The sequence below is a fragment of the Hakea prostrata genome, chromosome 6, assembly GCF_041222555.1.
Source record: "Hakea prostrata isolate BN-2017 chromosome 6, UWA_Hpros_2, whole genome shotgun sequence".
Lineage (NCBI taxonomy): Eukaryota > Viridiplantae > Streptophyta > Magnoliopsida > Proteales > Proteaceae > Hakea > Hakea prostrata.
This window is the reverse complement of record NC_142605.1, coordinates 18,079,899-18,105,512: the sequence shown is the minus strand read 5'-3', so window position 1 is coordinate 18,105,512 and position 25,614 is coordinate 18,079,899. Positions and strand designations below refer to the sequence as shown.

Here is a 25,614-nt window from a genome sequence, read left to right as displayed (position 1 = left end):
AGTTAGTGCAATAAAATAATTTTAACATAAATCCATTTTTCAAACTATTGTTGACAATCCTACAAATTGATCATGCACTTGGTTTCATCCCAAAGCTGAAGAGATGTTTTGGTATTAGAGATCTACAATCAAGTGGTTACAAGAAGGTGACTGCAATACCAAAATTTTCCATGTTGTAACTGCCCAAAGGAGACGAAAGAATTCTACCAAAAAAAAAAAAAAAACAAACAAACAAACTTAATTCTAATAATGGGCAATGGCTTTTTAAGGAGGACTTTATAAAGTCTAAGATCTACTCTCACTACACCACTCTCTTTACCTCATCCTCCCCAATTCCCCATTTGGAGTTTCTCAGCATCACTCCCTCTTGCATAACTGGCTTTGAGATTGCTTCCTTATGCTGCCCTTTCTCTCTTGATGAAATCAAAAGGATTCTTTTCCAAATGAAGGGGACAAAAGCCTTTGAAATTGATGGTTTGTCTGCTCGGTTATTTCAAAGAAAATGAGATACAATGGGTCAGGATCTAATACAGGGAGTACAACATTTTTTAATGGTGGTTGTATGTCCAAACCATAGAAAATGTCACATCTGAGACCAGTTGGTTTATGTACCATCCCATACTACGGGTCAAGATTTAATACAAGTAATACAACAAAAGCCTTAATAAAACCATCATCATCCTCATCTCCAAAAAGTCCAATTCATAGGAGGTGTCACAACTGAGACCAATTAGTCTATGTACTATCCCATACAAAGACAACAAAATTTCTGACTAATGGACTAAAACTCATCTTCGAGAACAAGATTATTCAAACACAGGGTGCCTTTGTCCTTGGCAGGGCCATATCAGATAACATTTATTTGGCACATGAACACCTCCATTTTTTCAAGAGATCAAAAGCTCGTAATGGTTATATGACTTTGAATTTAGACCTTTGTAAAGCTTATGATAAAATGGAGTGATCTTTTATAGAACACACACTAAAAGACATGAGTTTTGCAGAAAAGTGGGTTCAGTGGCTGATGCAGTGCATTACCACAGTTGAATACCAAATTAAAATCAATGCGACTCTCTCCGATAAAATCATCCCTTAAAGGGGGCTAAGGCAAGGTTGCCCCCCAACCCTTGCATCTTCATTCTCTACCAAGATCCCTGTCCCAAAGACTAACCTCCAACAAGGTATCCCTATACTCCCTAGGATTCAAGTTTCTTAGCATGCCCCCACCATTAATCATTTGTTCTTTGTTGATGATTGTATGCTTTTTACCCTTGCTACAATTGAGAATGCTTCATGGATTAATGTTCTTTTGCAGGATTATGAGTTTGTCTCTGGGTTACACGTTAACTCTAAAAAATATACTATCTTATTTAACCCTAGAACACCCCCCTGAGATCAGACATTATCTCTACCCTTGACATTAGGGAGTTTCAATCCTATGGCATCTATCTTGGTCTGCCTTCCTTATTTGGCCGATCAAAGTCCTAAACTTTTGCATTCATCCAAGATAGACTAAACTCTAAGTTACTAAAAGGGTGGAAGTCGAAACTTCTCTCACCTGTAGGGAAGAAAATACTCTTAAAGGCTATGGCATTTGCTCTCCTTGTGTATGTTATGTCATGCTTCTTATTGACAAAAAAATGTCTATAATAAGCTTGAGCAAGCCATTAGGGAATTTTGGTCGAAAAGTGAAAAAAGGTAGAGGGATCAATTGGGTTAGGTGGAGTACTCTTTGTAAAAAGAAAAATGAGTGTGGTTTATGCTTCAGGGATCTTCAGACTTCTATGCTTTAATAAATCTCTTCTTGCAAAGTTGGCTTGGAGATTAGTCACCAACCCACATACCTTATGGGCTCAAGTAATTGAAGCAAAATACCTAAAGATTCAATCTCCTTTGGATGCCCAAGCAAACACTAATGCTTCTTGGGGCTGGAAGAGTATGTTGGATAGTAGGGACCTATAAAAGTCAGGGTTGATAAAATGCATCAGGAATGAGTTAAACACCTTAATTTATAAGGATCATGGATTTCCTCATTACCCTTTTAAGGTATCATTAGTCCACCAATTCCACAAGAAGCAGTTGTAGTGGCTAATCTCATTGATTGGAAAACATCTAGGTGGAATGAGTCAGTCATCTCCAGCCTCTTCTCACCCATGGAAGCTAATGCTATTAGAGCAACTACACTTCTCTGTCAAGACACATCTAATTCTTGGATTGGGGTCAAACTTTGAAAGGAGAGTGTTCTGTAAAAAATGTTGCAAAAAATGCATATTAGTTATGTCTAGCCATCTATGATAATAGTGGAAATGTTGCCTCCACCTCCCTTACGTATCCCTTTAGGAAGAAAATTTTGGGAACTCCAAACTCTCTCAAAAATCAAACATTTTCTGTGGAGAGTGACTCTCATGAAGCTATAGCTTTGGGGGAACTTTTGTTTTCAAAAAATGGTATTGTTGCTCCACTTTGTCTTATTTGTGCATCATCAAATATAGATGTTATGTTTCATCTTTATTGCGATGGAGCCTGGGAAGAAAGAGATAATTCCGCAGGAAGAGGGTGCATTATCTGGGATGCATCAGGCTTATTCCTTGCTGCAAAAGCTTCATATGGTGCTGCTGTTTCAGCCACAGTTACAGAAATTGAGTCAATTAGAGATGGAATCACTTTAGCTTCTACTATGTAAATTTCAAAAGCTCATGTTCACTCTAATTGCCAGCAGATAATATTAGCACTACAAGGCCTCCCAAGCCAGCTGGATTGGGTTTCTTTCAACCTTATTATGGAGATTAATGAGTAGGCTCTTTAATTTCATTTAGTTTCATTTCTAAGTAGAAAATTTAATATCTATGCAGACTATATTGCAGGGGTGGGGCTATGAAATTCTCTCTAACTAGGTGTTCATGGAATCTCCCACCCTTGTTTATGTTAAATAGTACATCTTTTTCTTTCAAAGAGATCATCCGGGATAGCTTAATATAATTTGACATTTCATTGCTTTGGTCAAAAAGAATAATAAAAAAAAAAAGACATATTCACTTATCCACACGGATTTTGTCAAGCTGGTGCGTCTGGTGTGGCGGTGTTTGCGGTGGCTGGTGTTGTATAGATGGAGTCCACACGGGTTCCATCCAATGCTAGGCACCAAAAGTACTACTACGTCAAACATGTCTGTCTAACAAGATCTCATCCACACAGCCCTTACTGATATCATACACATCTTGTGTCCTAGAGAAGACAATCGCTATCACCCAAACCGCAGCCACCCCCAACCCCCGGGCGGCGGGGTCCTCCCCGGGGCCGCCACCAAGCATAGTCCTATACCATGTAGCGTCTATTCTAAGCTTAGTCTTTCAGAGGTAATTCAACGCAGTCCCCATCTTGTTCCCTCTGGATGGATTCTGATTCAGAAATGCGACTGTTTTAATGATCTCAATACCCAGGACTGGTTGGTAGCCATGAATCCTCGACATCAACATCAATAACAAGAAGAGTATCTTACGTTCCAGAAACCTACTTCACAGGCTCAAGCTGCCATACCATACCATACCATTCTCATCTCTTGGAGATTTTACTCAAAATCTTATCAAGTTGGTGGTAGAAGGCCAATTAATCAGCTGACGACCCCTTGAATCTTTCTTGCCTAAATAAAAGGAAAATCTTTTGGGAGAACAAGTAGAAGAAGAAATGTAGAGGTTTGGACCAGAGTAGAGGCGGCAAGCAAAGGGGTCGGGTGCGACAGGCAAGTGCGCACAAGGGGCGTTGCGGATGACCCAATGGACCGGTTGGTGGTACGAAGATGTGGTAGAGGAGCAGTGGATGGCATCGAAGAATGGGCGGTGGAGGGTAGAATTGTCCAAAAAGTCTTTTATTATTAATGCACAAGACTCTAGTGGAGAATCTTCTAGTGTAGTGTAGTCCTGCCAGGCTTGGGACTTTGCAGAGTTACACAGTGACAGGAACCCAATCAGAATATTTCAGTCCTCCAAGTTAAATGGAGAGAAATATCTGAAAGCAAAAACCACAAATTATGAACTGAAAGCAGAGAAATCTAAATCTAAATCATACATATCCCCCACACATTTTGATAGTATAATCACAGTTTAAACTGAAATCATATAAATCTGAAAGCAAAATCATTCAAAAAGAGTTTAATCTTCTTATCCACAGATCGAATACCAAGAGCTGATTAATGTAAAAACTGATGGAAAGGAAATATCATTCTTTAAGAAAAATCTTTTGAGAAACATATACATACTGATACCATAAAAAAGTAACTTTACTAATTACAATTTACAGGAATATTGTTTTTACAATTCTAGAGAAATGCTTCCCTAAAACTTTTACTTTTACTTTTCCTTTCCCTGACAAAAAAGGCCTGTATGGTTATGTATGTACAAAAAGAACACTGCTAATCAACACTAGAGCACCTGCATTCTTCACAATTCCAATACAAGCTTCTGTTAACAAGACAAGCAGAAATAAAAATTGAAAAAAAAAATAAAGAAAAAGAAAAATAAGGGGGTCTTCAGTTTCCAGGGTGGAAGCACCAGTTAGCATGGAATAAAAAGCAGCCTTCTTGTAAATCTGTGTCCGTTGAGACCCTTGTGCTCCAGCCACAACTCCACAGAACCGCTACACATCATATACAGGCAAGCGCTCCTCAACAGAGACCCGACAAATAGGGCATTTTTTACACTTTTCACTGCAGTTACTGTTAACACAAGACAAATGAATAAAACAGATAAAAATATATCAAGTAGCAATGGCTGCAGAGCTCAATGTTGCAGAAAAGTAGAGGCACAGACCTGCAAAGAACGCGATGCCTACATGGAAGCATGACAACACTGATTTCTCCTTCAAAGCAAACCCTGCACAACACCTTCTCCTGGAAATTGCATCAATAGTAAAGTAAGCAGACTGATTGGCCATCAGGAATTTGCCGGCAGCCATTGCTTGAAAATGCACGGGATAAAGAAAAGCAACAGGGGGGGGGGGGGGGGGGGAAGAGAGAGTGAGTGAGTGTGTGTTGTGTATGTTAGTCTCCATCTTCTGCCATTATTTAGAAGTCATTGTTCTCTATCAACATTATTCTATGCTGTAAATCTAAAAAATTCTGAGTGTGTTAATAATGTATACACCATAATATTTCAAACATCAGAAAACCATAAAACAATATGAAACCAATTTCAAAGGCTCTATGCTTTGGATAGCTAAACCATTAAATTGTGCAGCTCATTATAATGTTCATAGTTTTTTCTGGCAAACAACAATATTACAAATCAAATATTTAATGATGAAACCAACTAGAACAGAATATTTAGGAATAGAATAGGAGATTTAAGGATCTTTTTTGTATCAATTCTCATTCTTTATTAGTTTATTTTGACTATTCAAAAGAAATGACTACAGGAATTCATTTTGGTCAAAACTAAAAAATAATTTAGTAACTTTTGTTAGAATGAAGCATGGAATGAAAAATAAGTGTGATATGTCAAAATGAAAAAACTGAAAAAAAAAAATAATGATGAAAATTGATAACGAATTGTTAGGGTTCAGGAGTGAGGAAAAGGAGAAAACAATAGGAGTTTAATAAAAATAATGTATCTTTACTATTGTATCCTCAATTTGCATGTAGATTTTTAACTGACTTGTGTAGAAATGAATAGAATTGAGTTTTGGATCCATAATTCATACTGGACAAAAAGTCTACCATAGATTTTGAGAGATTTTCTATTCTTTTAAACAAAAATAGGATTTAAAAGGATACCAAACACATTAAAAAAAATGAAAAATGCCAGAAATGATAATGAGAATTGATACCAAAAAGGCCCAAAGATTACAAACACTTTGAATCAGGGAATCAAAGAGGTAGCAGGATCAATTGAGAGAAGACACACAAATCAGTACACCATGTTTACATCAAAACAAAGAAAATAAAATTGATTTTCCACTGAACAGGATCAGCATCTCACCATGACTGGATGCACATCAATCTCGAAGAAACTTCAAACATCATTAATTATAAAACCTCTGGAGCCCTTGGATCTGACTAGCTTTATATAGACAACTAAAACATGGTCCTCATTCGGATATGACAGTAATATCCTATTGCTAAGCAAACGTAGAAAAGAATCATAATAATAAAAGGAAACCTGCACAGGCAAGATGCAGAAATTCAAAACCCTATTAAACAACCTAAAATTAAAGAGGACTAGACCAATATTGCATTTTCATTCCTTCTACATGTTCTTTAAGCCCCATTAAGTGAATCGTGGGATTAAAGGCCCAATACATACACAACCCAACCCAACCCAAAGCTTAATTTTAATAAAAAAAGCTCATTTATGTGAGTTATATGAATCAAACAACTAGTGAGTTAATGCATAACTTAGGCACTTAGTAAACCATGTATTATGTGACTTCAAATAGAGCTGATTGGAAAGTAAGGATCCATGTACCTAACCACAATTAGTCAAGATAAGTCTGAGTTAAGTTAATAAAAATGTACCCCAAAAAAAGGGAAGTTGTTGACAAAATTAGAATCGAATGCCTTCATGGTAAATTTAGAAACAGGAACCAATATATAATGTCAGAGAATGCTGCTTGAAGCAGATTATATATGAACGCCACTAGCCACCAAATAACCAAAACAGGAAAGATGACTGATATGATACACTTAGGAACTGAACCAAAAGAGGAAGACCAAAAAGACCTACAGGAAAGACTGGGAACAGATGATGGCCTTGGATACCTCAAATAACAACAAATACAATTTGAAATGAAGTAGAATAGCAGAAGTGGATTTGATGTACCAACCCATTACCTGGGATAAGGTATGATATTGGTTGTTTTGCAGACACCCCCCCCCCCCCCACCCCAAAAAAAAAAAGAAAAAGAAAAAAAGTCACCTATTTAAAATAGAGCAAGCAAAATAAAAGATGCTACCTGGTTTAGTAAAACTGAACAAAATTAACAAGGTAAGTAATGAAGGACAGTTACTCCAATCACTTTAATATATATATATATATATATTTTTTGGAAAATAGATGTTCATTCAAAAGAGCGAGACAAAAACAAGGGGACTGAACAGGTCTCAGGCACCCAAGGAGGAGAATTCCACTCCATAATAGAGACACCATTCACAAAATGAACAGCCACAACCATGGCCTGGATCCAAAACATATCCGAGATTTTTTTAGGCACAATAGCTTTTTTGTCATAAAATCTTGATAACATTTGCTCTAAAAAGTTTAGACAAGTTCTAAATAGTTGTCCAGTCAAAACAATCTTGATACCACTTGATTAAACTATTCCTTCTTGTGTCAATGTTATCAACTCTGGATAAGAAACGCTAACTTCAACATCACCAGAAGAAAACAGAATTTGATCCCAGTTCTTGCTACAGCACATAGACCATACCAATAAAAAGATATCATCCAGAAGTATGTAATAGAAATTAGTTATGCAAGCATTTTGAGTAAAATGCACGTTGGGAAGACAATGCAAACTCACAAAAATTAAATAGTTTCAAGCAAGAATAAGAACTCAAAACACCCAACAAAAGAAGAAAGCATCCTGAATCAATATTAATGCAGAAGATTCAAGATTAGACAAGACAAACATAAAAGTTGCAATTGATTTCACATCATAAAAGCCTGGTCCCCCAATCAAGTTGTGAACATTACATTTTGGAGCCGTTCGTACTCCTGCTGGCTATATTTTGTGATTTCTGATTGCTCACCCAGAGCAGCCTGTAGTCTCCAAACCTGAGAATATATTCACCAATCACACAGAAGAGTCGAGACAGAATGAAAATGAAAGATAAGATTCAGAGTTCGTAACTTAAAAGGAGAGAGTAACAAACAAAGCTAATGTATAAATTTATAAGTACCTCCTCGGCAAGTTCTTTCTTAGGCATTTTCTTCACTATTTCAGGTGGATAGCCACAGAAAGTGTCATACCTGCATGATTTAAGTCCATTACTACAAAGATCAGTGACAACAAGCAGATATTATACTTCTGTATCAAGAGAGGATTGCTTTGGATACTTTGGGTCAACTTTAACTCAGATGGTGATACAGAAGATATATTTCCCACAGAAATTAGAGTAGGGTGGTGAAATGGAGAGGCACCTCTGGAATGTTATGTGACAAACACATTCCTACTACGATTAAGGGAAAATTCTGCAACACAGTAACAAGACCAGGCATAACATATGGAGGAGAGTTTTGGGCAGTCAAGAAGAGTAATGTAAATAAGATGAATGTAGCAGAGATGAGGATGTCAAGGACACGTGACAAGACCAGGAGAGATAGAATAAAGAATGCTTGGTTTAGAACCCAAATTAGAGTTGCACCAATCCATGATAGGCTACCTGAAAAGCACTTAAGGTGGTATGGGCATGTAAAACAAAAACCAATAAATGCACCAGTAAGGAAGAGCAACCAAGCTCAGTTTGAAAGAGTTAAAAAGAGATAGGGAAGGCCTAAAATCACTATTGGAGAAGTTATAAGATAGGATTTGCTGCTTGTGGGGTTCTATCCTAGTATGAAATGGATAGAAGCATTTGGAGGTCAAAGTTTTTGGCTTACCCCCCATAGTGGGCAAGGTATGAAATTTCAGCAAAATAATGCCGAGTTTCGGTCAAGGGTGAAACGACATATACCATAATTCGGCAATATATCGGCGAGAAAATCGCAATATATCGGCGAAAGGTCAAAATTTGCGATAATTTCAGCAATAATTCAATAAATCGTGATAATTATGGCAAAAAATCGCCATATATATACAATAAGTCCTTGCATTCTTGCCTTATTTTCCTTGAATCATCAACATCTACTTGTAGGAAGAGAATATTATTGGGGACCACGAGCATTGACTTGGGGGTTACTATGGATGTCATCTTCCATTTTTGTCTCTAAATTCACACAATCAGCTCCTCTTTCCATTCTAACCCTCCTCCAATCTACATGAGAGTTTCCTTGTAATGGTCGCACACTAGAATTTTGGTGGTTTCATTGAATGTGAGATTGATTAGATTATGAATCCATGCATGACTCCATGCATAGGAATATTGTCAGAATTATACATGTTACCTCGTAAAGTCTCGCCATCTATGACTTTACCTTCATATATTACGAGGAGAATCTGGATCCACCATTACTTCATCAATAACTCCTTGCACCAAAGAAGGAAAGTTTAGATTGTCATTTATTGGTCTCCTTCCTTGGGGAGAAAAATTTGGGCCAACACAACCCAAAATATCGGCAATATTTCTTTCCTTGATAGCGGGATCCTCCACTTATTTTATGCTTTCTATTTTCCTTTTTATACTTACTTCATCTCCTGTTTATTGTGTTTAAGTTCCCCTGTTTATTCATATCTCAAATTCTTATTGAACCCTTTTAGATCCATGCAGCTGACCCCGGAGCCCTTTTAGATGGGAACCAGACAAGGTTATGATTATTGTTGTTGTATCAAAAAAAAAGAAAGAAAAAGGGGCATGTTACCAAAAAAGGGTACAACACAAGATGCAGAAATACACAGAAAAGCATTAAAATAGAAAATCTAGCCACAATGTACTGAAACTCAAAGGTTTGAACAGGAATCATGTTTCACAATCTTGTCTGCTAGTGCCAGATCAAAAGTGTTGGAACTGGGTAATCTGTGGACAGACATCTAAGCACATAGAGTGGAACTTCTGATCGAGGAGAGGCCTACAGGGGCAACCCTGAATTGATGCAACCATCTTTAGTAAGGTTTTGACTCTTTGTTTTTCCTCGTCATCCTCGACACCTCCCCTCCCCACCCCCCCACCCCCAAAAAAAGGGGGAAATAAAGGATGCTTTTTAAGGGAAGATACCAGATTGATCTTTCTACCATGATAATACTGTGACTAGTCGAATCACTTTAACCATGTCCCTTAAGCATTATGTGTTTCTAGTGAAGTTTATGTTAACCTACCAATAATAAATGACAGATACAACAAAAAACAACAACAATAAGCCTTGTCCCAAACTAAATGGGGGTGGCTACATGGATTCTTGCCTTCCAATAAGTTTTGTTTGAGGCCATGCTAGATACAAGGCCTAAGCTATAATATCCTTTCTCACCACTTCTCTTAAGGTTATCTTAGGTCTACCCCTAGCTCTTCTAGTCTTTTCAATCTGGATTATATCACTTCTCCATACAGGAGCATTTATAGGTCTCCATTGAACGTGGTCGTGCCACCTCAAACAACTTTTTCAAAGCTTATCACTTATGGAAGCAACTCCCAAACCAACTCGAATATGATAATCCTTATCTTATCCTTCCTAGTTTTGCCACTCATCCATCTTAGCATCCTCATTTCTGCTACATTGAGTTTATCTATATGATTCTTTCTAACAACCCAACACTCTGCACCGTACATCATAGCTGGTCAAACAACAATTTTATAAAATTTTCTTTTAAGCTTTAATGGAATACGCCAATCGCACATGACCCCAAACGCACCTCTCCACTTCATCAACCCTATTTTATTTCTTTGGGAAACATCATCCTCTATATCACCTTTTTTATTTATGATTGAACCTAGGTACCTAAAACAATCACTCTGAGGAATCTACTTATCATCAAGTATCACCACCTCATCGTCTTCCCGATCATGACTAAAGTTACAAACTAGATATTCTGTCTTCGTTCTACTTAGTTTAAAGCCTCTTGATTCCAAAGCTGCTCTCCATGATTCTAATTTGGTATTAATCCCCACTTGAGTCTCATTAATTAACACAATATCATCAACAAAAAGCATACACCGGGGGACCTCATCTTGAATGTCTTTGGTAAATTCATCAATTGGGCTTAAAGTTGATCCTTGATGTAGCCCAACTGTAATTAGAATATCATTACTTTGTCCCCCCATTGTTCTTACACCCGTCACTGAACCATCATAAATATCTTTAACTATGTCTACATATTTACTTGCAACACTTCTTTTCTCTAGTACTTGCCAAATCAACGCTCTAGGAACTCTATCATAAGTTTTTCTATGTCAATAAATACCATATGAAGGTCTTTCCTACATTCTCTATACATTTTCATAAGTCTCCTAATTAGGTAAATAGCCTCCATTGTAGATCTTCCCGCATAAACCCAAATTTGTTCTCTGTAATTGTAGTTAAGTGTCTCAAAAGAGTTTCAATTACTCTCCCATAATTTTATAGTATGGCTCATCAATTCAATGTCCCTATAGTTATTACAACTTTGAATATTTCCTTTATTTTTGTACATTGGAACCACGATGGAAAATGAGAATATCAAGACAGGAGCACTATTTGGCATTTTCCTTGTGCTCATAATCTTATTAAACTCAGTCCATCAAACTAGTCCATGGGTTCCTAAGCTCTTCCATACTTCTATTGGGATTATCAAGACCTTGTGTCTTGCTAAGTTTCATCATCCTTAGTGCTTCTTTTACTTCGAACATCGAAATTCACCGTATATAAGTTCAAAAATTGGTGCCTTGGTGAATGGTGTAATCGTTTGAATCATAGGTGCTTGAAGTATGCTTGTTTAGTAGACAAGAGAAATAGATTTCCCATCTTTTCTTAATGTCCTCATCACAAACTAATACTTTACTATCTCCATTTTTAATACATCTAACATGGTCAAGATCTCTACTCTTCCCATCCTTCATCTTGGCTATCTTATAAATAGATTTTTAATAACATATATGGCTTAGAAAAAGTAGTTACTTGAATTTTACAAAATATGATTAGTACGAAAAGGGACAATTATGGATACACAAGCAAAGTTTCAAACATGACCCACAATTCCAGCACTCTTTAAGAACTCCACAGTAAAGGGCCAATGAGAATATCATAAGAAATTTTTTAAATCAAAGATAAATCAAAACTCACCCAGAGGCCCCAGAATGGTAAAGCCGAGCCTGTTCCTCTCGATTCGCTTCATCAATTGACCACCAACCCAGCAGCCTTTTTGGGGTGGAGGAAAAGTGCAGAAGCACATTAGCATTTTGAGTCAGAAAGTCTCATGCCTAGAAAGTCAAAAATAGCTATAGAAATTGTTCACTCAAATTCCATCGACACTTATAGGGCCATACCTAGAACCATGGTGTAAGAAGGCAAAGCAATCATGAGCTCTCGATGAGACAATAAAATATCTCCCTGTACCAGCTTCACTTCTCAGCAAAAGAACAATCTTCTCCACCAACCTAGATAATGCAAACAAGACCCCAGCTCCTTGCAGTAGGAAAAGAGGAGAGAATAGAGCCGGAATTGGGATATGTCTAGCACCAGAAGGTGTTCCCTGAAATTGGAAACCATTGAGTAATTCAGCATAACACAACATACAGATATTTTGTTCTCCCCCACAAAACAGCCTCATACTAAAGCCCAACACACCTCTAAACGCATACAGAGCAGGATCTGGAAACATATAAGTGGCACTTTCATGATATGACCACCAATGTCTTGCAGACCACACATTCTATCTTGATCCTGATCCTCTTCCATAGAAGATACAGCTAAACCACTATTCCAATCAAGGTATCTGATTACATTAGAAGAGGAACTGGCTTCGCTACCAGAAAAATGTCTATGTATCATTGGATTAGACCACTTTGTGCAGACAAGAAAAGCAAAGCACTCTGCAATGCTGTAGAAGGGAGAAGATTGAAACTGTTAACAAGACAAAGCACCCAACAAAAATAATAAAAAAAGAAACTGTAGTGAAATACCCCCAACAGCAAAAGAGAAAGGATAGTACCCAAAATTTATAAATAAATCCCACCAACCAAGTGCACCAACATCACCTGCATTGCACACACAGACCATAAGAAACATGCTGAAGCATACTTCATAGGGAATTAATAACCACAAAGCAAGAACTGCTTATAAACTGTAAACGTTCAGTTACAGTTGCAGAATAACATCATATTTGACATAAATTTCAGTCCACATTCATATCTATGACTCACTCCATCCATATCATATGGACTGGCAGAACCAGATATCTAAAACCCTAAACAGACAATATCTTAGCATTCACATATTTTCCAGCAATATAAATAAATCTTAAATTAAGACTCCATTCTGAGGAAAAGGTACGATGACATTGGAAATGTAAGACAAAATTCAAGATGCATCCAGTCTGTTTTCTGAATTGATATCATTCGAGTTACATCCGGTAAGTGTGTTACAATACATCCAATTAAGCATAGACTTGACAATAGATGCGCATACTACCTTGTCCCTATCATGTACAAGCAATTAATATCCATGGGAACTTTCATCTAGCATCATTTCTCATTGTCTCAGACTGATTATGTTGTATATTTGAAGACACTTCATTTGACTTGTTCAACATGAGAAACTTGTTCCCACTCACAACAGTCACCCAAATCACACACAGGAATACTCCTGATGTTAGGGAGTCAAGTAGACTTGGACAAGTTGCCAACTCAAGCCCTGACCATGCTGGCTATGTTAGAAACCTACTTCTCCACTTCAGGAACTAAAAAATATATCATTATCCTATATTTTGAACGATATTTCAAGCTGCAACTTTGATGTCAAATCTCAACTCCTTTCCCAAATTTTTTTTTTCTTCCCCCAACTCAAAATTGATACTAAAACCTAAAAGCAATGGCACAATAAATCAAAAACCGCAAACGACTAGTTTGGTGAATTGTCAAACAGTGGAGTATAACTTAACTCCAACTTGGGGGTTTCAAAAGGTAAAAATGAAAATCAGTTGATTTCCCAACAGAATATCTCTTTGTACATTACCAATCAAACTTTAAGTTCTATTAATTATTACACTAATTGGAATTGAAAAATACTAGGATTCACAAGCATGGGATTGAACTTATGGGAACCACCATCGGACTGGATTCATGAGTATAAAAAAATTGGGAAATAATTATTGAGTGTACATTAAGAATTCAGGTAGAGCATTCAGTCAGGACTAATCAATCCTTAAAAGAGAAAATTAAGGCCTTGGCCTTAATGCCTTATCAAGCAGAAACATTAAAATATATACAGCAAAGCATAATAATGAATGTCCAAGCATGTCGATACTTTGCCAGAAAGAAAAATTACCGCATAGTTTAAGGAGGGTGAATGTAGTTGCAGCGACAAAGAAAACCATGGAGATTGCAACCCAGAAGTGCTAGAAAGAACAAACACAGAACTGTAATTTAGAATTATATATTTTATTAAAAAAGAAAGGCAAAAGGTTTCCGAGAATAATTGAATCTCAAAGAATTATGATAAATGGCATTCTCCTTTTTACACACCTAGGACTTGATTATTATACATTAAAAAGAAATATTTGGCAAACACACTTCACAGATAACAAGACAGCATCACAAAGATCAGCACTAATTAACATAGTAATGGGAACCAAGTAGATTAATGGAGAAGAAAGCAATTCAGGAAAAGACTGATCAGTACGTGTTGTGAATATCTTGCAGTAACTGATGTGGCAAATCCACAGGACCAATGCTGAACCAAGTAGTGCTGGACCATACTAACAAATGTTCAATTGCAGCTTTCAACAAAGGAGCTAGCTTTAAACTATGCATAAATCACAGAAGGGAACCAGGAGACCAATGTCAAATCAAACATATTTAGAAATGGAAAAAGTAATCATAAGTGATCCTCAAGCTTCTCATCTTTGAAAAACAACACTGATCTTTTTGCTATACCAATCCTTTTCTTGATACTCATGTCAATATGAACTTCCTCACTCCCATGGTTGATTAATAATGACTTGATATCAAATTACTTGACAGTAAAATGACAATAGGGATGTAATGACAGAACCAAACAAGTCATGGGGCTTCCCACCACAAGGTGTTAATCAGATCAATTTCCAATTCCTTCACAGTATCAACTCGGGTTCCTACTGGAAAGTGTCAATTGGATCAAACATCAATTCCTTCAGCCTTGATCAAACACCAGAAAAAAATGTTCATTGATAAGAAGGGAGGAGCAGCAAAAGCTTTTTCATTAATCAGATTAGTCGTCAGTTCTCGACTACCTGACAACCTAATATAAAAGACTAGAAAAATGACTCCTACACTAGAAAGGAAATGCCTCAACCAAATCCTCAGCCTATTTGGTAAGAAAAACTGACTAAGAAACTGAAACACTCAGAACAAAGTCCAGTATGGGCATACTGAACACAAAAAAAGGCAAAACTGCACAACTGGTTGAACCAGTTCAATTTTAAGACACACCACCAAAAAAAACTGATACAGGCTTACACAAAACCTTCACTCTCACATACCACTTTATCAATAGCAAAGTAACTAATCCCAGATTAAGATTATTTCCTAAACTGAGTTACACAGATAATAGAGTCAATAGACTGAGACTAGACTGGGTTTGCTTGTCAACCAAGCTAGAAAAAATAGAAACATAAGCCTAAATAGATACTAATCTCATAATAATAAGTAGAACCTAGGGAAATAAAATAAAAATCTTGGCAGAAAAATCAGATGTTATCCAATCAGAGGTGGGACCCATATAGTGTGGTTACACTGAAGTGGTAATCAAGCAAATCTTATCAAAAACAATTGAAACAAAACATCCAATCCCATAAGCAACCTAACTGCCTGTATTTTGGGCCCATAAAACAACTCGCGTATTACATATAAAAATGTTTACAACCCAACCATAGGCTTATTCTTAACAAAAACAAACCTATGTCAGTGATGAATATACATCACAACCTCATCTACACAAACCTAAAAAAGACTGCAAAAAACTGATAAGTGTTTCTCACTTCAGACTCCCAGTTATTCCAACATGTATTATTTTTTCTTTCTTTTTTAATATTTTGAGAGTGCAGAGGTGTGGGGAGATGCTGATGCGTTAAACTCCTATCTAGGTTCAAGAAATCTCCTTCAAAGATCATGAATAATTGAAAACTGAACTCACCCATCCAAAATGCTTGAAGCATTTTCTGCGGTACCAAATGTATGCCAGGGTGTATTTTCCCAGACAGATAATAGCGTTTTGCCATGGGAAACTATAGAACCTCGCCAGTTACCTAAAAGTGTTTATTGGATTAAACACATCAATCTTGGAAGATCTTGTCAAAAATTATAGAGATTTCTAGAATACTCATGTAACATTATATATAATGCACTACGAATGTGTAAAATTGAGTCTCTCCATAATTTGAGAAGAAGATGACAGAAGTTGGAGGGAGAGGAACAAGGGAAGGACATCGAGGATGAAACAAAATGAGTCCATTCCCCTATCCCAATGTCACCTTGTTTGGCTTGGCTCCCCCAACACAAAGCCCCCGCCCCCAAAAAAGATAAATTCCGTACAATACAATATATTCCAGCGTTATGCTTCATGATATTTTATTTTTCTGTCACATAGAAAAGTCCATGTACTTCACAGTAACAAAGCAGATAAGAAAAATCCTGAGTATCTCTAAGCCATAGAAAATTTTAAAGCACAGCATGGTTGTCAAGTCTTTGATCCAAACAAGAGACCAGTTAAAAAGAAATTCTAGCATAATGTTCAGAACCAGGCCATGTTTACTAGCCCAGAGAAACCATTTACCAATCAATTGTGCCCCCTCTGTCTCCTTTACAAGTGGGCCAACTTGCACATTCTGACAGACAAGCAAGAGAAGAACCATAAATTTGTAAAGGAGGAGGCCACAAGCAAATCCGCCATTGACCTGGTAGAATATCACACTAGTTTACTTCCCAGAGAACAAAATCCAATTTTAGTTTCACTGGTATAACATTTAGAACAGATTTTGTGTTATTTTATTTCAATTTCGGATTGATTCTATGAAATAGTTAACAAATATATTTTCAGTTAAAAACTGAAATTGTTTTGGTTGCATCAATATCATCTGGGAGTTCAATTACAGAGGGAAAATAGAATCAACATATCCCATACGAGAGTAGGCCAGAGGAAGAATTGTTGCAGTGGTGGTGGTCATTGGACCTGATGGAGGTGGTAGTGGTGGCAGCAGTGGTGATGGTAGAAGGGTGGTGATCGCATGGGGGATGGTGAGAATATCTGGGGAAGAGAAGGCTAGTTTTTTTATTGTTAACATAGAATTACCATTTCGCCCAAATTAAGCATGTGCTCATTAAGGAGAAAATTTGATTTCTAATTTACCAAAATAAGGTCTAAAAATCAAACTAAACAACTTTTTAATAGAATCATCCCCAGAAACTGAAAAAGGAGCAGACACTTCAGAATATAAAGAGACATGTAGACTTCAAAATATTAAGAGAGGATCCAGCCATTCAAGATACTTTTCACCATAAACTATATAGTAGTTCCAGTATCAACTCAAAACCAATTAATTAGAACTTACAGGGAGTGTTTCCCATATTGCTTCATCACTCATGCTCTCTTCATCTCCTGGCATTAAAGCCCGACACATCCTGAATAAGAAATTAAACATTTTACAACATGTAATATCACAACTAATTAAAATCAATAACAGTAGTGCTAAAAATGTATAAGATATCCAGTTTACAGTTCTTGTTATGATCCTACAACTACAAGCCGACTGGTTTGTTATTTTTGACTAATGCCACTTCTATGTATGTTTATTACCCTCAAAAAAGGCTGCTTTCTATAGGGTTCATCCTACTTCATTAGACATCCATCTGATTCAGGAATGGTAAACACAGATATACTTTCTACCTGAAACCATACATGCCTCATGATCACCGTCAAATAGTGACCTGTTCAAATTTGAAAGCCTTGAGAACTAAAGACAAGTCATGCATGTCTAATCTATTGATTTCAAATGAAGTGAATCCCAAGCAGAACATGATAAGTGGTAGATCCTGACACAACCTGCCTCACGCATGGGATTTCAATGTAGAAACCAAATCAGAGCTCAACCTCAACCTGAACTATTAAAAAATATCATAAAAATTTCAAAATTCCATGTGAATACAATGGAAATTGCAATTGTCCAGAACTAAAATATTCAGCCCCAGGAGCGCCCCCCCCCCAAAAAAAAAAAAAAAAGGGGGACCATTAAGGAGAAAGAATAATGTACTACACCATTCTATTTAATGAGCTAGAAGCAGGCTAAGAAGGAGAATTTGATGGTAAAAGTTCAATATTTTTCTAATTTCAGAATTTCAGTGTCCGTATATATAAGTTATAAATATACAGATACTAGAGGGAAAACAAAAATATTTCATAATCTTTTGTGCAACCAAAAATAAAGTACCTGAAGTTGTCTATGAGAATAATTACTTCAAATGCCAAAAGGGGAAGAAAAACAATCTTCAAGTTAACTGCTGAAAACTCATGAACTGCACCAGGATGAAATTTTAGCATGGTCAGAAGGTTTTTAAGCATTAGCAATCAACCTTAGTAAGAAAAACGATTGGATTCAGCAAAAGATATACCAGCATTGTAGAAACTACAAAGCTCACGTATAAAAATAAAACAAATGTCAAGTTACAATAGTACTTGTGTCGCCTGATTAAGTAGAGTAATTCACCTTACTATTCATGCATAAATGAAGTTCAAGCAAGCAAGCACTAAGAGATAATGATTGGTTAAATGTTGCCAAATAAGAAATTTCAATAATATAAAAGCACTTGATTAGGTTACAAGGCATGTGTACCATAGATGCTGTCAAGGTATATACAAAGGAGCAGTTCAAATGCAACCAGCAACGGTGTTGCAACAACAGCATGACAAGGAGCCCACTGTCCAAGAAAGAGAAAGCGTAAATAATCCACCAGCATTGCTTAATCATTGATTACAGAACCAGAGAAGTCTTACTTTACAAACTGAATCTTAAATAAATAATTAAAAAAAGGCATAAGATAGACGTCGTCTCTAATATACTGTAAAGAAATCATACATGACGATCATGGGGTAATGATGGAGCAGGTAAAGAGAATCTGCCTCTTGCAACTACTGCATGAAACAGCCAAAGTGGGGAGAAGATGACCCTGCAGGTTTAAAAAAATAAATTCCAAATCACAGAATCAAGGCTGATTGAAATTTCAACATAGATAGTGTTCATCATATCAAGCTCTCAAAAAATAATACTAATAATAAATAACAGATCAATGAGCAACATTGCTAGTGTATCAACTAGTTATTTTTATACGCACTAGAGAAGAACCTGAAATGAATAGGCGTTTGTATTCTGTTGCATACTTACATATGCAGATGTACAACAAACGCAAAACAAAAATCCAGGATAAACAATTCCACGTAACTTACTAACAATAGAAATTGATGTATAATGTTTGAGGGAAGAAAAGCATCCAGACATACAAAGGTAAGCATCCAAGAACATGCTTAAACATATTTATAAATGACAAATCTGCCAATGACTACATTAGAAATGGGAGGACCAGTTGCCTAAAAGGATAACAAGTTTCCTTTAAATAATTAGGAATAACTGCACCAAATGCATTTCCAGTGGACAAAGGTGACCTTCATCAGGAGAACCTTTACAACAACGGAAAAGATGCTCGCTGCACGCAGCCCCAACTAGGTATGTACATTATTTGATACAATATTCTTATTGGCAATGGAAGCAACAGCTAAATTATGACAATTAATATAGAAAAGGGTATAAAGGGTAGGGAAATCAAACCATCTATATCCACATCTCACTTCCCATCTATACTCAATTTGCTTTCACTCTTCTGTTCATATTGATTCCACAGACAGATATGGCACATCTTTAAGAAAAATCTTTTGTTCAATCATCCAGCCAACCGATGTAGGGCAACTTGACCATGCAAAACAGAGGTCCAAATTTGCAAACGGTACGACTTAAAATTGTTATGACAGGTTACAAAGCCTTTCTGAACATTATTTTTTGAACCCAATAGAAAATAAACCGACAAAACACAACAAATGGATTATAGAGGCCAACCTCTACTTCCATTTAAAGTAAATAACTTTTTTACAGCAACCAAAGTCTTCCTTAGAGCAGCACATGACATTAAAAAGAACAAAAGAAAGCAGAAAAAGGAGCCTCCATGAAAATCATCCAGGGTGGGGAGGAATAGTTTCAGTAATGCTAAGCCCAAAGCAGATATTTGGAAATAATTGCAGGACAATCAGAACTATACTGACACAAACAGAAAACTAACTTATACGAGATGTTCAGGTACCACGCCTGGCTAGGCATATCTCAGTTAACCAGCCAAAGAAACAACCATGAGCGATCATAACATACAGTATGTTACCCTACAGGTACCATACTTGGCTAAGCACATCAGTTAAACAAGAAACAGCTAAGAGTAACCATTGCATAAGTCATAAGTATACACAATGAAGCAGCAGTGAGAAAAGTGATCATAGTGTTTCTGTACATATTCTCAACAGAAGAGAAATGGTGAGAGCATAGTTGTCAATGCGACAAGGCAAGGTGAAGCAATAGAAGACAACGAAAACCGAGCCACACCAAGCAAGGCACCAAGGTGTCTCCTAGGCGAAAAGGCGACACTAGGTCACCTTGACCCAAAAAATGGCCCGGACGCCTTGACGACTATGGGTGAGAGAAAACTAATTTCAATGAAATCTTCTATGTCAATAAATATTGAGGACACGTTTTTATATGAGATAATAATTATGTGCCTTTTTGACAAAAGAGGGGGATCTTTTGGCAAAACGGACCCAGAAGTGATATAAATTATTCAGTTATTGAAGACCATTTGCTTTATGAAAAGAAGAAACCAATGAAATTCTATGAAATAGTATCATGGGATTTAACCAATTGTCTTGATCATAGAATATCATCAAGAAATAGGAGTCAAGAGTTCTGAAAGAATTTCCTGCAATTATTTGTTATCCAGAATGTGTAGAACAACCACTTTGGTATCTTGTTGGACAAAAATGAAGATATTCTGCCTCCATTAATCAAGAATTTTGATTTGAAGCAGGATGGGGATAGAAAAGGTCAAAGCAGAAAAGTATATCATGTAGTAGAGCATGATGTGCACCAACTCCTCTCAGGTCCACACTTTGCTAATTTACCAGTGGAGGAAATATAAAGATACTACATAATGTTCACCCATAACCAAGATGACTAAATGAGGGGTTAAAGACCTAACCCTACATAGAAGATGTGCAAGTCTCCTGTGACCTCTACCATATAATCAGATCCTTCAGGAGTACAGAAGAGTTCCAAGTTCCTCATGGAACACTGAAGGAAAACAGTCTAAAAAAAAACAAATAGAAGAGCCTTGGTTTAAGCTAAGCCTCATGATAGAACTTTGCTTAGACTGCTTACCAAAATAGGTTAAAGTAGGACTCTTTCGTCAGGATTTACTCAGAGAATAGAATCACAATAAAACTAGTATATATGTTAACTCTCATCCGACTCTAATAATATGAAATAGGAGACCTTGACAGCTAAATCAGGTTCATTCAGGTTAAATGAGCTGGGAAGTTGGGAAGTAAGCATCTTCAGTATGCTGGATGAGTCAAAGATGACAGAAAAGTTCAGAGAATTGTGCCTCAACTATTTCTGGCCTCGTGACGGACCTCCATTAATTGCTTACATGCATCTTGAGATTCAACATCTTATGCATTCCACCAAACAGAGAAGATACAATGCTCATCATCATTCCTTCTGCAAAGCAAAATACATTGTAGCCTGTCCTGACATGTGGTAACATGGTACAACAACAACAACAACAACAACAACAACAAACCTTGACCCAACTAAATGGGGTTGGCTACATAGATTATTGCCTTCCAATCAGCTCTACTTGAGGCTATACTAGATACAAGTTATGTACAGCCTATTCACAACTTCTCCTTGGGTTATCTTAGTTCTGTCCCTAGTTCTTCTAATTCCATCAATTCGGATTAAATCACTTCCCCATACAAAGTATTTAAGGGCCTCCGTTAACGTGGCCATACCACCTCAATTGAGTTTGTCGTAGCTTATCATTTATTGGAGCTACTCCAAGAACATCTCTATTATGATCATTAATTACATAATCATTCCTAGTTTTGCCACTCATCCATCTTAGCATCCTCACTTCTGCAATTGAGTATTGCTATCTGACATTTTCTAGCCACCCAACACTCTGCACCATACATCATAGCAAGTCATACAGCAATCCTACTAGGATTTCGCTTTGAGCTTTAAGAGAACACACGGATCACATGAGACCCCAAACGCACCTTTCCACAACATCTGCCCTATTTGAATTAATTCTCTAAGAAACATCATCCTTTATATCACCTGTTTTTATTTATGACATTAAGCCAAGGTAATTAAAATAATCACTTTTTGGAATCTCCTTTCTTCCTATGTTTCACCAGCTCATCATCCGTTCGATCACAACCAAAGTTACACACCAGGTACTCTATCTCCGTTCTACTTAGCTTAAAGCCTTTTGATTCCAAAATTGTTCTCCATGATTCTAAGATGGTACTAATCCGGACTTATACAGTTGTATCTCATCTACCAAAACAATATCATCAGCAAAAAGCATACACCAAAGAACCTCATCTTAAATGTATTTGGTCATATCATCCATTATAAGTGCAAAATGAATATGGGCTTGCAGTTGATCCTTTATGGAACCCAACTAACAAGTGGTAATATGGTGTTCAATTTAGCAGCCAACTACCACCAAATTTTCAAAGTCATAAGCTCTCATAAATCACTCATTTATTTCCTTATGCTGCTGAATACACAAGTGCATCATATCTCACACAAAACTTGAGGATTTTTTTTCCTTCTTCCTAGAATGTACAAGTTATTGAGATCTAAAGAATACCCGAGGAAGAGAACAAAAGAATGTTGCAAGGTAAAGTCCATTCTATTGGAGAGATAATTGATAGGGATCACAAACAATGAAGCTCAATGGGACTTGATATCATCCTTATTTAGGCCATCATTGGATTCTACCATTTCAAGTTGGTATATAATCAATATGCAATCACTATTCATTAAGCATGTTCACTGTTGCTGTGGAACTAAGTTAACCTTGTGTTTGACAAAGGAACTTCTCTTTCATAGATGGTCATTTGGCAATCTAGATCTCTCAGCGTTAAGCACCAACATCGTTCAGGTTCTAAGCTACAGGGAGAGTTATACCACAAAACAGTCAAGGCATTTCCTAGCATCCAAGCAGCTTTCCTTCTGTTGGTTGCTTGGTCAACTAGGCAACCTCTTGACACCTTGGTCGCCTAGACAACACCATGGTGCCTTGCTGGTTTTGCCTTAATAATTTGCCCCCTTGAAAACCTTGGTTCACCTAGGCCTCATGAAACTATGCACCAGAGATCACATACCCATCCAGTCTGAGGTTTGTGTCCTCTTAGCCTTCAACACTTGATGACCTAAGTAAAATTTTAGCTATACTTGTTGAATGGTGAAGTCAAGAGGTTATTAGGATCCTAGCCTAGCTCAACGCAACAAAAAGCAAAGATCTCTTGTGTATCAAAGACTGGTTCCCTGGAAGAACAGCAGGATTCGGGGTCAGCTCTCTCATCATAAAGAAGTGCAATTGAAATTCCCCTTCAAGATTATAGATCTCTGTCAAAAAGACAGTAACTAAGCTTCATTGACAAACACCCAATTTTCTTGAAATCGTCATTACACTAACAAAATATCTGATGACCCAGTCACCAACAAGGTCCCTACATAGGTCAGGAAAGTGCTGAATCTGTCTGTTTCTCTTAGTATCTATTTTGAATTTCTAGTTTGCTTTTCTCTATGCTTTCTCTTTCTTCATCTATATTCCCTCTTCATATTCATCTCCACCAAAGCTACAGCAATAAACAATATAAAAAAGTGGGAAAAAAATAAACAATCTGACGCGACCAGATTCAAATAGTCAATTAAACACAATTTTGTCAAACTTATTATCTTCATAAGGAAGAACCACATTTAAAACAACTCCAGGAGACAGCAGGTTATTGATAAGAGGCCTAGTCTCCACATCAGGCTTGCAGTAGTATTTGAACTGTCACGGATGGCAGGCGTCTAAAGACCAAAATTTTCATCATCCAATTATAATTGATTTGAGCTTGAATGGTTTCAAGACTTACAATTAAAAAAAATATACAACTCTGTTTAACTGCAATATAGCTAACCACCTGCTATTTCTGGAAATGCTCACAAAACCAGGTTCGTATTAACCATTACTTCGATGATATATATGTTAAGCTCAAATAATACCCAAAATTACCAAAGTTTTTTTTTTTTTCTGTTAAAAAAAATAATAATAATTGAAAGAAGCCGGGAGTACAAAATAATAAAACGAACTCATCCTGAGAATTGACCAAAACGGAACTCGAGTGCGATTTCCCTTTACATAGAATTGTAGGAACAAAATCCAATTTTATAAAGGAATAAGATTAAACAAAAGAAATTTATGACACATAACCCATCTGCATGCAAGTAATCTCTATGAAATCAACTTCTCCAACATCTACAAATTCAACAGCGTCGAGTAATACCCGACGTGATCATCAAGATAATCGGATCTATTTATTGATTGAAACCAAGTTATAGAGAACAGAAAACTTACCACCAAGAGTAATACCCGACATGATCAAGCTTGAGAACAAGCAAAATTGTGAAACAAAGTAGTAAACCATGCGCTGCAAAGGCTTGAGCTTGTTTTGCAACTCTCCTCCAGCTCATCGGTTTCCTTGGAACCATTACTCCTCTTCACGAATCCAACAAATAAAAGAAAAAAGGAAAAACAAAGCAGAGATTCGAAACAAGAAACCCTTAACCCTTAACGCAATCAATCAAAAGTCAGTACAGACTTTGAAATTCACAAGATTTAGAACAAAAGCGCCACTACAGCATCAACCAAGAGTGAACTTTGCAACAAAAAAGGAAGAAATTGAAAACCAGCGACGGATTTTTCAGCGGGCGCCATTTAAATAGATCTTCTTTCGAGTCACAGACCTTCGCTTTCACGCCACCCAAAGCTTTCACCTTGACGCCTTTTTGTTTACAGTTCCTACTCCCCTTCCCTCACTTTCCTCTCTCATTAATTATTAAACAGGTAATATCATTTAACCTAATGGATAATATAACCTCGTTTACGCAACAAATTTACAAGGTCAACCACTATGATGTGTTTTCAACGATAAGGCTATTCTCGTCATAAACAAGTAGAAACAGGATTTTTGTCTAGTTGTGTATGAATTCTCCTTTATTAGTTTGATATGATTAACAGATTACCTAAAGCAACCGTGAGGACGTCATTGATCTCAACTGTTGCATTGGAATCTATGGGACAAACGACATGAACTGTCAACCAAAAAGATTCTAATCTGACGACTAGTAGCACTGTTGGTTGTGCGGAACGTGTTTTCTGAGCTTCATTCCCTCCGGAGTGAGTGCGACGAACTCGAAGCTTAGATCTTGTAGTGACGACCAAGCACTTCATGTAAGAGAAATCTAATCTGGTCGTACACGTGTCGTGCATCTAATCGATCCCCCAACAGTAGGCCATTTTATTTTCTCTATGTTCTTATTCTTTGAATTCGTTTGGGGTTAAGAAATCGGGGCCCACAGGAGTGGGGTTTAGTGGGCCAAGCAGTTTAGGGGCGTGGACATCAAGGATCAGGTGGGGCCCACTAATCCTTC

The 25,614-nt window shown here is 36.9% G+C and overlaps 1 protein-coding gene across 1 annotated transcript; it reads right to left on the bottom strand.

Annotated features, from left to right (window-relative positions):
• Positions 1 to 3,661: 3,661 nt before the first annotated feature.
• LOC149012414 (Transmembrane Fragile-X-F-associated protein) lies at positions 3,662 to 24,981 on the bottom strand. The gene is made up of 14 exons (XM_089157847.1): positions 24,539 to 24,981; positions 18,883 to 18,973; positions 18,640 to 18,724; positions 18,238 to 18,322; positions 17,362 to 17,431; positions 14,103 to 14,172; positions 12,769 to 12,814; positions 12,405 to 12,657; positions 12,104 to 12,309; positions 11,901 to 11,975; positions 7,892 to 7,961; positions 7,686 to 7,766; positions 4,806 to 4,885; positions 3,662 to 4,711 (listed from the first exon to the last, which is right to left on the bottom strand). The coding sequence occupies exons 1-14, from the start codon at positions 24,670 to 24,672 to the stop codon at positions 4,633 to 4,635; spliced, it is 1,425 nt and encodes a 474-aa protein (XP_089013973.1). The 5' UTR covers positions 24,673 to 24,981; the 3' UTR covers positions 3,662 to 4,632.
• Between the last annotated feature and the right edge of the window lie 633 nt (positions 24,982 to 25,614).